Genomic DNA, 15,892 nt, shown 5'->3' on the forward strand with positions numbered 1-15,892 from the left:
CTAATGAGTTTGCACACATTATTTGCTTTTACATTGATTTCTATGGGAAAAATTGCTTCTACTTAAGTGTTCTGTCAGGCTCTCTGGTAGACTCCTCCCAAAAATGCACAGGTACAAATTTCAGACACATGCACGTTTGAAAATTCAAAACAATGTTCTTTATAATGAAAATTCACTTAAACCAAGCCCTCTTTTGGTATAGCAAAGAGCACTTGTCTCCAAACAAACTGGTAATTTGTACAAGTCCCTTATCAGTTCTGTGATACTTATCTTGCAGCTGTGAGGCAATTCACAGTCCTTCTTCTTTCACAAAGTGAAACACACTTTGCTCTAGTTTAGTTTCAAAGCGGGGAAAAATCAGCACACAAAAGGTCAAAGGCAGCAAAGCAGTCACGAAACACAACGATCAGATAATCCTCCACAATGGCCAAACCCACAGGCTGCTCTTTATAGCAGCCTCACTAATTACCACAGCTCCACCCAACCACAGGTGGCCTCATTTTCTTTGATAATAATTTTTCAGTTGTTGTTGCCTATGCATCGCTCTCCGCATGCGTGGCTGTATCATTAACTCTTGTTCTGAATCCAAGGAGGAGCTAGATAATTGATCTCCTTCTGAGCTGTCTGCCACATTCTCCTCCTCCCTGTCACTCATGTCTTCTTGGTCAGAGGAGCCTTCATCAGCAGATTCCACCGGGGGCAAAACAGGCCTGCAGCATGTGGATGTCTCCCCCATATCCACAGTCCTTGGGGCAGGAGCTGGGCCAGAGCTAACCACAACACTTAAGAATGTTTCTACTTAAGAACCTGGTCACCGAATGAATTAAGTTCTTAAGTAGAGGTACCACTGTATTCTGTGCTCGTATATTGTTACGGTTTAAGCTGAAGTAGTCATTGACAGGCAGGACATTGTAGCAGATAATTTTATGTCCTACACTTGTTTGTTTAAAATAAACATGTTTGTTTGTTTGTTTATCATCAAACATCTATCAGAAAACAGATATAACTATAAACGTGATTATGAATACATGAAAAGGATATAACTAAATGGGGGACAGGGACACTAGGCATGTTGATATGCTTATGCACACCCTCATACAGACCTCTTAGAAATGGGGTGAGGTCAATCTTAGACAGTCTAAGGTTAAAGTTTGTGGGGGTCTGGGGAAGAAACCATAGAACCAGGTAGTGCATTAGAGGCATTGATAACTTTGTTACTGAAGTTGTATTTTTCTGCAATCAAGCTTGGAGCACTTTACCTTAAGTTTATATTTATTGTGTGCTATGCGAGAGCCGTCGTAGGGCTTCCAAGATTCGCCCACGTTTCTTCAACACTCCGCAGTCTGCATTGGCTGCCGATCAGTTTCCGGTCACAATTCAAAGTGTTGGTCATGACCTTTAAAGCCCTACATGGCATGGGACCAGATTACCTCCGGAACCGCCTGCTACTGCATGACCGATAAGGTCCCACAGAGTTGGCCTTCTCCGGGTCCCGTCGACTAAACAATGTCGTTTGGCGGGCCCCAGGGGAAGAGCCTTCTCTGTGGTGGCCCCGGCCCTCTGGAACCAACTGCCCCCGGAGATTAGAACTGCCCCCACCCTCCCTGTCTTTCATAAACTACTCAAGACTCATTTATGTCGCCAGGCATGGGGGAGTTAAGATATTCCTTCCCCCTAGACCATTACAAGTTATGCATGGTATGTTTGTATGTATGTCTGGTTTTATAATAAGGGTTTTTAGTTGTTTTATTAATTGGATTGTTACATGCTGTTTTTATCATTGTTGTTAGCCGCCCCGAGTCTGCGGAGAGGGGCGGCATACAAATCCAATAAAATAATAATAATAATAATAATAATAATAATAATAATAATAATAATTATTATTATTATTATTATTATAATAATGTGTATTGTTACAATTGAAGCTGAAGTAGTCATTGACAGATAGGACATTGTAGCAGATAATTTTATGTACTACGCTTAGGACAGACCAAAGGCGGCATATTTCTAAGTTGTCTAAACCCAAAATTTCAAATCTGGTGGCATTCTGTTGTGAACAGAGAAGTGGAGGACTTTTCTCGTGAAATATCTCTGGATGAGGGGTGGGTTCCTGCCAGTTTGGACTCGATTGCGTGAACTGGTAGTGACCCACTAGTGATGTCACAATGGCATCACAGACCCAGTTTGGTCGGTGCTGGTTTGTGGGCGTTGCCATCCTTTTTTTAAAAAAAATTGGAATTTTTTACTATTTGGAAGTTTTTTCTTCTGCTGCTGCTGGAAAAAGGGAATCAGCCTCTTTCCCCCAACAATCTGGGTCCTCATTTTGCCCAGCTCAGAAGAATTGATTGATTGATTGATTGATTGATTGATTAAATTTGTATGCAGACTCAGGGCGGCTCACAGCAGTGATAGAAACAATGTACAATACAAATCTAATAATACAAAGTTAAAAACCCATAGTTTAAAAAAACATGCACACAACACACCATACATAAATTATATAGGCCTGGGGAAGATATTTCAATTCCCCCATGCCTGACGGCAGAGGTGGGTTTTGAGAAGTTTGTGAAAGGCAAGGAGGGTGGGGGAAATTCTGATCTCTGGGGGGAGTTGGTTCCAGAGGGCCGGGGCCACCACAGAGAAGGCTCTTCCCCTGGGTCCCGTCAAATGACATTGTTTAATCGACGGGACCCGGAGAAGGCCAACTCTGTGGGACCTAACCGGTCGCTAGGATTCGTGCGGCAGAAGGTGGTCCCGGAGATATTCTGGTCCGATGCCGTGAAGGGCTTTATAGATCATAACCAACACTTTGAATTGTGACCGGCTGAAAGGATGAAAGTCTGAGTCAACCTTGAGCTGGTGGTGAGATTTGAACTGCTGAACTCCAGCTTAGCAGTGCTGCACTCTAACCACTGTGCCACCCCAGCTTTGATTCCCCTCCCCTGCCGCATTCCACACTATTTTTTGACCAACATGAGTCCTCCATCCCTTTGAACCCCACTGGAGAATATCTGAGGAAAAAAAAAAGTGCCTTCAAGATATGGACATTATCCCAAACTGATAACAAGTAGCTGTCGGGGGGCGAGAATTTTTTCCTCAAATGCTATTTGACAGATGGGCTTAATTAGCTATTCCAATGCCAAACCATAATATTTGCAGTTAATATTCATTCTAAAACACCCTGCTGCTTCTGATAATATTGGTATGTTAATCTTATTACAATAAGGGTTTTACACTCCGAGCGTCTGCAAACAGAAAGAGTGATATATTTGGAAATACCAATAAGAGTGACGTTTCACGCTGCCTGGCTGTTTGTCACTTGTGCGAGCTCTTCTTTAATCTGGGAAATTACACCTGTCGTTAGCAAGGTAGCATTTAATAATGCCGCTTCCTCCATCCAGTGAAAACTATCTGATGACATAGGGGTCTCCAGTTAATTAAAGTTTCCTCCATATAGCTCTGATTTCTTTGAAGATAGAAGAATGTTGCATCCAGTTTTGGTCACCATACTCTAAGAACAAGATGTTGAGACTCTACAAAGAGTGCAGAGAAGAGCAACCATGATGATTAGGGGACTGGAGGCCAAAACATATGATGAACGGTTGCAGGAACTGGGCAGGGATAGTCTAGGGAAGAAAAGGATCAGGGAAGACATGAAAGCAGTCTTCCAAGATCAAGTTAATTGTATTTGGTCGTATTCTGTTGGTAATTTGTGTTTTCATTTAGAACTCTTGCAATGTATTTTCTTTAACTATTCTTTAATCATTTTGAAACACCAATTGATCTATAACCTCAAATGATAAATACAATTTATTGATCTAACTTTATACTTGATCACTTTACTCTCTAACATATGCACCCACTATTTTATCATATCACTATGTCGCATATCCTGAAAACGTCTGCTACTTTGCAGACTTCCTCCACCCTTTGCTCTATCCCTTATTTATTTATTTATTTATTTATTTATTCATTCATTCATTCATTCATTCATTCATTCACTCACTCACTCACTCACTCACTCACTCACTCACTCACTCACTCACTCACTCACTCATTTACTTACTTACTTACTTATTAGATTTGTATGCCGCCCCTCTCTGTAGACTCGGGGCGGCTCATAGCATACAATTAAACAATTCATGACAAATCTAATAAATTTAAAAAACATTTAAAAAACCCATTATTAAACCAGACATACACACAGACATACCATACATAAATAGTATAGGCCCAGGGGAGAGGGGGGGGAATACCTCAATTCCCCCATGCCTGACGGCAGAGGTGAGTTTTAAGGAGTTTACAGAAGGCAAGGAGGGTGGGGGCAGTTCTAATCTCGGGGGGAGCTGGTTCCAGAGAGTCGGGGCCGCTACAGAGAAGGCTCTTCCCCTGGGACTCGCCAGACGACATTGTTTAGTCGACGGGACCTGGAGAAGGCTAACTCTGTGGGACCTAATCGGTTGCTGGGATTCGTGCGGCAGAAGGCGGTCCCGGAGATATTCTGGTCCGATGCCATAATTTCCCTCCACCAACATCTCTTTTCTCCGTTCTTCTCTTATTTTCCCTTCTCCTCTATTTTTTTTCGTACCTCATAGATTCACTACCTTATTTTATATTACGTACATGTATTTTATATCTCTTGTTATGTAATGTAATTGTGGTTATAATATAGTGATATAGATTACTTTAGGTATAGTTTAAGATCTGTTTTATTACTATGTAATGCTTTTCTTCCACATTCCCCTTTTTTCCAATGACTCTTCCCCACCCCTTTTAATGATTTAAATTTAATAAACTTTTTTATAACAAGAAAGCAGTCTTCCAATACTTGAGGGGCTGCCACAGAGAGGAGGGGGTCAAGTTATTTCCCAAAGGACCTCAAGGCCAGACAAGGAGTAATGGATGGAAACCGATCAAGGAGAGATTCAATCAACCGATGGAACAGAAGTTGTGGGAGCTTCATCACTGAAGGCTTTCAAGAAGAGATTGGACTGTCAGAAAGAGTGTAGGGTTTTCTGCTTCAGTGGGGGGTCAGACTAGATGACCTACAAGGTCCTTTCCAACTCTGTTAATCTATGGCTATGTCTAAGATAGAGGTAGGCAGAATTTGAAGGAAGTGATGCCAAGGTTGGAACCACAAAGCTAACTAACTCCCAACACTGATTGATATTGAAACCTTAAAAATATAACTTTTTATTTTGAAGAAAACCAATCCTGGGAATCCACTTTTTCCTCTTTGTATCTCAGCCTCACAACACCGAAGTAAAGGGAGAAAGGGGCTCTGTCATAATTTCAAACAGTGACCAGCCTGGACTCATCAAATAATGAGTGGTCGTTAAACAAGGACTCCCCTTACCCTTTCTTCAAAAAATGACTGGTCCTTAAACGAGGATTCCCTTTACTCTTTCTTCAAGGAAGGCATCATCAAATAATGACTGGTCATTAAACAAGGACTTCCTTACCCTTTCTACAAATAATGACTGGTCATTAAAAGAGGACTCCCTGTACCATTTCTTCGAGGAAGGACTCATCAAATAATGATTGGCCATTAAAAGAGGACTCTGTGTACCCTTTCTTCAAGGAAGGCATCATCAAATAATGACTGGTCATTAAACAAGGACTTCCTTACCCTTTCTACCAATAATGACTGGTCATTAAAAGAGGACTCCCTGTACCATTTCTTTGAGGAAGGACTCATCCAATAATGACTGGTCATTAAACAAGGACTTCCTTACCCTTTCTACAAATAATGAGTGGTCATTAAAAGACGACTCCCTGTACCATTTCTTCGAGGAAGGACTCATCAAATAATGACTGGCCATTAAATAAGTACTTCCTGCAGCCTTCCTTCAAGGAAAGACTCATCAAATAATGACTGGTCATTAAACAAGGACTTCCTTATCCTTTCTACAAATAATGACTGGTCATTAAACGAGGACTCCCTGTACCCTTTCTTCAAGGCAGGACTCCTCCAAAGAATTCATAAATGGACATGGATGGGTGGACTAGTTGGAAGCCTTGGAGGAAACTGACCACTTTCGTTCCAGGTGGCTTAGTGGTTAAGCCACTCGGCAGTTAAGACCTGAGCGCCACGCAATGGGGTGAGCTCCCATCCTTGCTCCAGTTCCTGCCAAACTAGCAGTTCGAAAGCATGGAAATGCGAGTAGAGAAATAGGCACCACTTCAGTGGGAAGGGAACAGCGCTCTCTGAGGTCGTGCTGGCCACGTGACTGCGGGAATATCTTTGGACAGTGCTGGCTCAACGGCCTTGAAACGGAGATGAGTCGACAACGGCTAGTGGAGTAGAATCCGCCAGGGATGGCTTCATTTCCGGAATAGGGGAAGAAGATCAGAGACAGCTCTCTCTCCATCACAGGGTCCTAACGGAATAAGCCGGCTTCCGAAATGCTGACTCGCTTCAAGAGATGAGTTTCACATCACCAGGGCGGGAGGAAGGAACAAGGCAAGGGGAGCTATAAATCTACATCTTGAAACATGGCTTGAAAAACTCGCTAACAAGATTGACGAGGAAGCATTTTTTAATTCCTCCTGGAGAGTTCAAGCTACAAACCAAGGATTGCAATTAGCCAGGCATTCATCTTTTAAACCTCTTAATTTGAAGAGACGGTACAAGGGAGTTGGACAAAACTCAAAGCATCTTCCTCCCCCCCCCCACTATGAGTGTGTGTGTGTGTGTGTGTGTGTGTGTGTGTTTCCTTTAGCTCAGCGTTTCTCAAACCCAGCAATTTTAAGATGTGCAGAGTTCTCCAGATAGCACGCTGGCTGGGGAATTCTGGGAGTTGAAGTCCATGCATCTTAAAGTTGCTGGCTGGGGAATTTTGGGAGGCTGATGTCCACACAATTTGCTGGGAATCAAAACATCAGGGAAAAGGAAACAGAATTAGAACATGGTATTCTTTCCTTGTTTCAAGGAAGGGAGGAAGGAAGGGAGGGAGGAAGGAAGGGAGGAAGGGAGAGAGGAAGGAAGGAAGGGAGGAAGGGAGGAAGGAATGGAGGAAGGAAGGGAGGGAGGGAGGAAGGAAGGAAGAGAGGGAGGAAGGAAGAGAGGGAGGAAGGAAGGGAGGGAGGAAGGAAGGAAGGAAGGAAGGGAGGGAGGGAGGGAGGGAGGGAGGGAGGAAGGAAGGAAGGAAGGAAGGAAGGAAGGACAATAGCAATAGCACTTAGACTTATATACCACTTCATAGTGCTTTCCGGCCCTCATTTTACCCACCTCGGAAGGCTGAAAGGCTGAGCCCTCCTTGAACAGATCAGGATCAAACTCCTGGCAGTCAGCAGAGTTAGCCTGCAATACTGCATTGTAACCACTGTGCCGCTATGGCTCTTATAATATCACATTTTATCTATCTATCATCTATCTATCTATCTATCTATCTATCTATCTATCTATCTATCTATCTATCTATCTATCTATCTATCTAGTCCAATACACAATACACATTGAAGAGAATAGACATGTAGTAATATATATAAAGAAAAGGATAGAAGAAAAGATATAAAAATAGAGGAGAAGATATATGAAAGGAAGAAAAGATAAATGAGATAAGGAGAGACAATTGGACAGGGGACGGAAGGCACACTAGTCTCTGTGTTTTTACAGGAAGGAAGAATCAAGGTCACACAACAAATCTTATAGATAGTCCTCCTCAACTTTCATCTATTCATTTATTGACCGTTCAAAGATATAACAGCACTAAAAAAACCCAACTTATAACAATTTTTCCCATTTCCCATTATCTCGTTGCAACCCCATGGTCAAAATTCAGATGCTTGGCAACTGACTCATATTTATAATAATAATAATAATAATAATAATAATAATAATAATAATAATAATAGTAGTAGTAGTAGTAGTAGTAGTAGTAGTAGTAGTTGTTGTTGTTGTTATTATTATTATTATTATTATTATTATTATTATTATTACTCCAGGACCGCCTTCTGCCGCACGAATCCCAGTGACCGGTTAGGTCTCACAGAGTGGGCCTTCTCCGGGTCCTGTCTACTAAACAATGTTGTCTGGCGGGACCCAGGGGAAGAGCCTTCTCTGTGGTGGCTCCGACCCTCTGGAACCAGCTCCCCCCAGAGATTAGGATTGCCCCCACCCTCCTTGCCTTTCGGAAACTCCTTAAAACCCACCTCTGCTGTCAGGCATGGGGGAATTGAAACATCTCCCCCTTGCCCATGTAGTTGCTGTGTGTGATTCAATTGTGTGCTCGTTTTTTATATACAGTGTTCCCTCGATTTTCGCGGGTTCGAACTTTGCGGAACATCTGTACCACGGTTTTTCAAAAATATTAATTAAAAAATACTTCGTGGTTTTTCCCCCTATACCACGGTTTTTCCTGCCCGATGACGTCATATGTCATTGCCAAACTTTCGTCTGCCTTTAAAAAACATTTTTTAAAAGTAAACTTTAATAAATAAACATGGTGAGTAATAATCTAAATCAGGGGTCGGGAACCTATGGCTCGCGAGCCAGATATGGCTCTTTTGATGGCCGTATCTGGCTCGCAGACAGGGCTCCTAGCACTGAGCTCCCGCTCGCAGCTGTCCCCTGGCTCCTGCTCGATGCCACGGTTTTTGGCGCTGTCCTGCTGGGCCCCAAAGACGGAAGGCAGGAAGAAGGAGAGCTCCATTCTTCTCGCCTTTTTCCCGCCTTCCGTCTTTGGGGCACAGCAGGACAGCGCCGAAAACCGCGGCATCGAGCAGAAGCCGGGGGACAGCTGCGAGCGGGAGCCCCAGGAGGGAAGTACCGGCAGCGCCCCGCCCAGCTGAAGCTGCACTGGCGTCGGCGGCAAATGTCCTTTGTGGCCCAGTGGGAGGGGGGGGGGATGCAGCGGCCGCAGGCAGTCGCAGGGAGATGGCGGCGGCGAGAGGGAGCTCCAGCTGGGCTGGGGGTTCGGGGGGGCCATGAATGCCGCCCGGAGCCAATGGCTTCTTTTGGGCTTACTTGAATTCCTGCTGCTGGTAAGCGCGCGCGGGTGGCCGGGTGGGAAGGGCGAGGCGCGAGGGGGAGGCAAGTGGAGAAGCGGAGAGAGAGAGAAGTGGACCAAAAGAAAGAAAAGGGAAAGAGAGGGAGGGAAAGAGAAATGGAGAGGAAGGAAGGAGGGAGGGAGGGGAGGGAGGGAGAGAAGGAAGGAAGAGAAAGGAGGGTAGAAAGAGAGGGGGAGAGAGAGGAGAGAGAAAGGAAGAGGAGAGATAGAAAGGAAGAGAGAGAAAGAAAGAGGGATAGAAAGAGAGAGAGAGTGAGAGATGCTCAGTGAGCCTTTCTTTGAAGTTGCCTTTCTTTCTTTCTTTCTCTCTTTCTCTCTTGCTCTTTCATTCTTTTTTCTTTCTCTTGCTTTCTTTCTTTCTCTTTCTTTCTCTCCTTCCTTCCCTCCTTCCATTTCTTTCATTCCCCCTCTCTATTTTTATTTCTCTTTCATTCTTTCTTTCTCTTGCTTTCTTTCTTTCTTGCTCTTTTTCTTTCTCTCTTTTACCTTCCCTTCCTCTATTTCTTCTTTTCTTTCTCCTTCCTACCTTCTTCCCTCCCTCCCTTCCTTCAGTCCTTCCTCTCTTACTCTCCCCTTTCATAAGTTTCCTTGCTTCCTTCCTCTGTTCCTGTCCCTTCCCCCTTTCTTTCTTTCTTTCTTTCTTTCCTTCCTTCCCTCCCTCCATTTCTTGCTTTCCTTCTCCTTCCTCCCTTGTTTCCTCCCTCATTCCCTTCTTTCACTCCTTCTTCTCTTACTCTCCCCTTTCACACCTTTCCTTGCTTTCTTTGCACCCTTCCTCTGTTCCTGTCCCTTCCCTCTTTCCTTCCTTCCTTCCCACCCTCCGTCCATTCATTCACCCATTCCTCTCTTGATCGCCCCTTTTACCATTCCTTCCTTCCTTCCGATGTGGGCCTGGGCCAGCAGAGTAGTTTGCTTTTGCACCCCGTCTCGAGCTCCCTTGGTGCCAACCCGGCCCTCCCCACTTCAGAGAGAAGGGGGAGAAAGAGAGAGAGAGAAAGAGAAAGAGAGAGATAAAAAGAGAAAGATAGAGGGAGGGAGAGAAAGAGATAGAAAGAGACAAAGAGAGGGGGAGAGAAAGAGAGAGAGAAAGAAAGAGAGAAAGGGAGATACGTACGGCTCTCGCGGAATTATATTTCAAAATATGTGGCGTTTACGGCTCTCTTAGTCAAAAAGGTTCCTGACCCCTGATCTAAATGGTTGCTAAGGGAATGGGAAATTGTAATTTAGGAGTTTAAAGTGTTAAGGGAAGGCTTGGGATACTGTTCATAGCCAAAAATAGTGTATTTACTTCCGCATCTCTACTTCGCGGAAATTCGATTTTTGCGGGCAGTCTCTGAACACATCCCCCGCGAAAATCGAGGGAACACTGTATTGGGGTTTCTTTTGGATTTTTTAACCTAAAACTGTAATTTAGATTGCTAAATATTAGATTTGTTACTATGTATTGTTTTTTACCATTGTTGTGAGCCGCCCCGAGTCTACGGAGAGGGGCGGCATATAAATCCAATAAATCTAAAAATCTAATCTAATAGTAATAATAGTAGTAGTAGTAGTAGTAGTAGTAATAATAGTAATAGTAATAATAATTTATTAGATTTGTATGCCATCCCTCTCTGCAGACTCGGGGCGGCATACAAATTGCAGCAGTTGTGGCATCCCAGGATCATGTGACACCCCTTTTGCGAGCCTGAACTAACCGAACAACTTCAAGTCATAAAACGGGGTACAGTTCTCCAAACAACCATCTCAGCTACCGAAATAAATCGAGAACTACCTGTATTTCCAAGCAAGGCGATCATGGGAATATTGTTAAGGGGTTTGCAAAGTGACCCCTGGGTCATCAAGGATGCACATACGCAAAGGAAATGTGGAATTCTAGGAGATATCCAGCAGATAGTCAAGAGATATGAGTAATGGTCCAGTCATACAAAACCAAGTACATTAAAGTATATAAAATAGTATTTACTTTAACAAATATGGTAATCAAGTTAAACAGTCCAGGCTTACATGGTCAAATCAGTCAATAGCTTTCAATACATTAACAATACTACAATCCTCACTTCTTCCGCTTACAAATACATAAACTATCACCGAACACACCGTTCTTACTACAGCAGTCACAATGAATCAGCAATACCAAACAGAGAAATAACAGAAATAGCAGAGAGAATCATGCTTCTGGCTCCCTCTTATGGCAATCTGCAATACTAACTCTTAAAGCTATAGTGTTTCAATACATACAAGCATTAATTGTTGGCTTGTTTATATATTGCCAAACCCAACTGTTATGTACATAGTACTTACAAATATGTTAGACAATCTCAGCTATGATCCGAAAATGGTTCCGAAGGAATCCTCTGAGATCAAAATCAAGGCTTACCTTTTTCCAGCTGTTTTTCTCTGGCAGAAGATCACCGCCGGGGAGTTCTTCCCAAAATAATCCACGCTTTTTTGGACTTCCCAAATGTACGGGTTGCTGGCTCGGATGCTGAAAATTTTCACCCCTCTCTTCACCTTTACCCTGGGAGAAAAAAAGACTTTTATTAATTACTTTTCTTTCCAATTATTCCATCAAGTCTTTCATTATAGAATAACAGAGTTTGAAGGGACCTTGGAGGACCTCTAGTCCAAACAAATGGTTATCCAACATTTTCTTAAAAACATTCAGTGTTGGAGCATTCACAACTTCTGATTAATTTTTCTAACTGTCAGGAATTTTCTCCTTGGTTCTAAGTTGCTTCGCTCCTTGATTAGTTCCACCTCGTTGCTTCTTGTCCTGCCTTTGGGTGTTTTGGGGAATAGTTTTATTTTGGTCCTCATTACTGACCCTTCAAAAACACGGTGTCTCAAGAGACAGACAACTGACAATATGAAAAAAGAGAGAATATAATAAACACCAGATTACCATTGCAGGGCCTTATACACCATTCACTGGGGCTTAAATGCTCCTTTGAGTGAAGAGTTTATTTCTCTACCTGGTGCAGAGGAGGACGAGAACCGGGGGAAATTTTCACAGGTTTGAGTCGATACACTTCTTTACTGAAAGAATACAAGGGGGAATCCTTTCCTTATTCCTTTCAGCATCATTTATGGCAAGAGAGTCCGGAGACGTGGTATGGCCTACAGGTTGCAACAACTAGCCATGGGTACCTCTCAGAGCAGGGGGTGGATGAGTACCTTTGGGGACTGTGGATTCCTTGGTGCTCTCTGAACTTGCTTTTCTTGTGGACATTTCATTACCAAGCTAGACAACATCATCAGTTATTCTCTTCCTCCCTTCCTTCCTTCCTTCTTTCCCTCTCTCCCTCCCTCCCTCACCATCCATTTATGTTCCACCTTTCCTTCCCCTTTTCTCACAGCCTTCTTCGTTTCTTTTCTTTTTCTCCTTCCTTCCTTCCTTGCTGTTTTCTTGCAGACATTTCACAACCCAACTAGGTAACATCATCAACACTAGGAGGGAGTGTGGTTTGGTCTTTATTGATAGGCTTGCCCTGTTGGGTGTTGATGGGAGTATTGTTGGTGATTCCATGATTGGACTCAAAGAGCACCAAGGATCCCAAGTGTTCAAATCAAAATGGCTAGCTCTTTGGCCCTTTTTCCCTAGTGCCATTCTAATTCCAAACGGTCACTAAATGAATTGTTTATAAGTCAAGGAGGAACCTGCACAAGTATCTTTTTTTTTTTTAACATCCTTTCTGGAGTAAACACCATGGAAAACCATTGAATTATCCTGAAAAGCAAACTCAGAGGCAAAACTTATCTCCAGACCAAGATTTAATCTTAAAACCTAAATCTGTGCCTGCTAGGAAAACTGAAATTGAACTGGGAAGAATCATGGTTTTGTATCAACAATTCTGATTCAACTACCTTTTTTAGTTTGTAAAGATAGAAACATAGAAACATAGAAGATTGACAGCAGAAAAAGACTTGGTCCATTTCGTCTGCCCTTATACTGTTTCCTGTATTTTATCTTAGGATGGATCTATGTTTATCCCAGGCATGTTTAAATTCAAATTAATATTTTCTAACGTTGCTTCTGATCTTTTCCCCAGCTAACCTCAGATTGTGTCCCCTTGTTCTTGTGCTCACTTTCCTATTAAAAATACTTCCCTCCTGAACCTTATTTAACCCTTTAACATATTTAAATGTTTCGATCATGTCCCCCCCCTTTCCCTTCTGTCCTCCAGACTATACAGATGGAGTTCATGAAGTCTTTCCTGATAAGTCTGTGTTCATATTCATGTTTATATTTATCCCTGTTATCTTGTTATCTGGAGACCTCACCTACAAAACGATATTGATAAAATTGAACAGGTCCAACGACAGGAAAGTCTTTGGATCTGTTCAATTTTATCAATATCGTTTTGTAGGTGAGATCTCCAGATAACAAAGTAATAGGGATAAGTATAAAAATGAATATGAATACAGTAAATACACCGTATGAATAAATGGGGACAGTAGGACAGGGACAATAGGCGTGCTGGTGCACTTATGTAAGCCCCTTACAGACCTCTTAGGAATGGGGTGAGGTCCACAGTAGACAGTTTAAGGTTGACATTTTGGGGGTTTGGGGAAGAAACCACAGAGTCAGGAAGCACATTCCAGGCGTTGACCACTCTATTGGACTCAATTGTGTCAACCCCTAACCCCCAACATTTCTCCCTTAGACTTTCCACGATTGACCTCTCCAGGTTCCTAAGAGGCCAGTAAGGGGCGTACATAAGTGCACTGGTGTGCCTTTCGTCCCCTGTCCAATTGTCTTTCCTTTCTTTCACCTATCATATATATTCTCTTCCTTTCATATATCCTCTCCTCTAAGTTCACTTTTACCCTCATATATATTACCACATGTTTATTTTTCTTCCTATGTATTTGTGTATTGGACAAATGAATAAATAAATAAAATAAATAATAAATAAAATAAAATATTGCTGAAGTCGTATTTTCTGCAATCAAGTTTGGAGCTATCTATCTATCTATCTATCTATCTATCTATCTATCTATCTATCTATCTATCTATCTATCTATCTATTAGATTTGTATGCCGCCCCTCTCCGTAGACTCGGGGCGGCTCACAATACAATAAAACAGTTCATGACAAATCTAATAATTTACAATTTAAAATATTTAAAAACCCCATTATTAAAAAGACATACATACATAAATTATATAGGCCCGGGGGAAATATCTCAGTTTCCCCATGCCTGACGACAAAGGTGGGTTTTGAGAAGTTTACGAAAGGCAAGGAGGGTAGGGGCAGTTCTAATCTCTGGGGGGAGCTGGTTCCATAGAGTCGGGGCTGCCACAGAGAAGGCTCTTCCCCTGGGGCCCGCCAACCGACATTGTTTAGTTGACGGGCCCCGGAGAAGGCCCACTCTGTGGGACCTAATCGGTCGCTGGGATTCGTGCAGCAGAAGGCGGTCTCGGAGATATTCTGGTCCTTAAGTTTGTCTCTATTGTGTGCTTGGGTGTTATTATGATTGAAGCTGAAGAAGTCATTGAAAGATAGGGCGTTGTAGCAGATAATTTTGTGTACCCTGTTTACTGGGATGCTATGAAAGCTTCAGGCAATGCCGTTTAAAAAAATGCAAGCTTTTAATAATCTATTTATTCCCAATGCTTGTTTTAACAGCAGCCTGTGGTTTTGTCCCAGTATTTCATAGTTCACACACAATCTCCCCAGCCCATCATTACTGGAGGCTGGTAATGGCTGTGAAATTGTCACTTAAGTGTTGTGGAAAGTGGAACAGCTGGGTGGCAAAGGCAAAAAAGAGTGCAGAAACATCACTAAGGGCCAGTTGTGTTCTCAGCCGAGTTCACCTGTCTGCTTTTCTAACCATCAGAGACGCCTGGGTTTTTGTGTGTGTGTGTGTGTACTTTTTTTTCCGGAAAGAACGAAGAAAAAACAATTTGACTTTCGTTGAAAAATTATTTCGGCAGGGAGCGGGCAAGAAGATCAACGCTACTGGAGGACATGGGGAAATAGGTTTTGAAGAACATGCTAAAGTTTTGTCCAGTTCATTTCCCCCAAATTTGACTCTTTCTAATTCACCCGTTCAAACGGATTCTGAAAATCAGCTGAATGCAATCCGATTATTTGAATCCCTTTCGGAAAGACCGATCTGTCAAACAGCTTTGGATCTAACTCAATGAAAGTCCATCAAGCAAAAAAAAAAAATTAAACAACCACAACAAAAAATAAAATCCCAAGCGCACTGGCCCGAGGACAATCCAGACCAATTCAAACTGATGTAATGAACCATGTCAATCCATCAATTCGTTTCGGCCAAATCGGTTTGGACACTCCAGATGGGCCCAGTGAATCTAAATTAAATCAGTGTCGATGTCACCTGACCTCTCTGCTGCCTCCTTGTCTGCAAATTCCTGCTTTTTAGGAGACAGAAGAAGCTTCCTAATCTACTATAACATCTTTTGTATCACCACAATACAGCAGCAACAACAACAAAAGATATGGAAGCCCTAGAAAGAGACACAAGGATGCTAAGGTGGCTGGAGGATAAAACATATGAATAACAGTTGCTGGAACTGGGTATGTCTAGCAGTCGATTAGGTCCCACAGAGTTGGCCTTCTCCGGGGCCCGTCGACTAAACAATGTCGTCTGGCGGGACCTAGGGGAAGAGCCTTCTCTGTGGCAGCCCCGGCCCTCTGGAATCAACTCCCCCCAGAGATTTGAACTGCCCCCACCCTCCTCGCCTTCCGTAAGACCCTGAAGACCTATCTATGTCGCCAGGCATGGGGCAACTAATGTATCCCCTTCTTGACCGTTAAGAGTTATGTATGGTTATGACTGTACAGTATTGTTTTTTTAAGATACTGTAGTGGGTTTTAGTTACAGTTTTACCCATTAGATTTGCATTGC

At 42.8% G+C, this 15,892-nt stretch overlaps 1 protein-coding gene across 5 annotated transcripts in view; it reads right to left on the minus strand.

Annotated features, from left to right (window-relative positions):
- The window catches only part of LOC139173059 (transmembrane protein 132D-like), a 504,596-nt gene that overhangs the window by 234,621 nt on the left and 254,083 nt on the right, over positions 1-15,892 (minus strand). For all 5 annotated transcript variants that reach the window (XM_070762526.1, XM_070762529.1, XM_070762530.1 and 2 more), the window contains one exon: positions 11,392-11,532. In XM_070762526.1, coding sequence (XP_070618627.1) covers positions 11,392-11,532 — 141 coding nt within the window. The remainder of the gene's footprint in view (positions 1-11,391; positions 11,533-15,892) is intronic.

The sequence above is a fragment of the Erythrolamprus reginae genome, chromosome 10, assembly GCF_031021105.1.
Source record: "Erythrolamprus reginae isolate rEryReg1 chromosome 10, rEryReg1.hap1, whole genome shotgun sequence".
Classification (NCBI taxonomy): domain Eukaryota; kingdom Metazoa; phylum Chordata; class Lepidosauria; order Squamata; family Dipsadidae; genus Erythrolamprus; species Erythrolamprus reginae.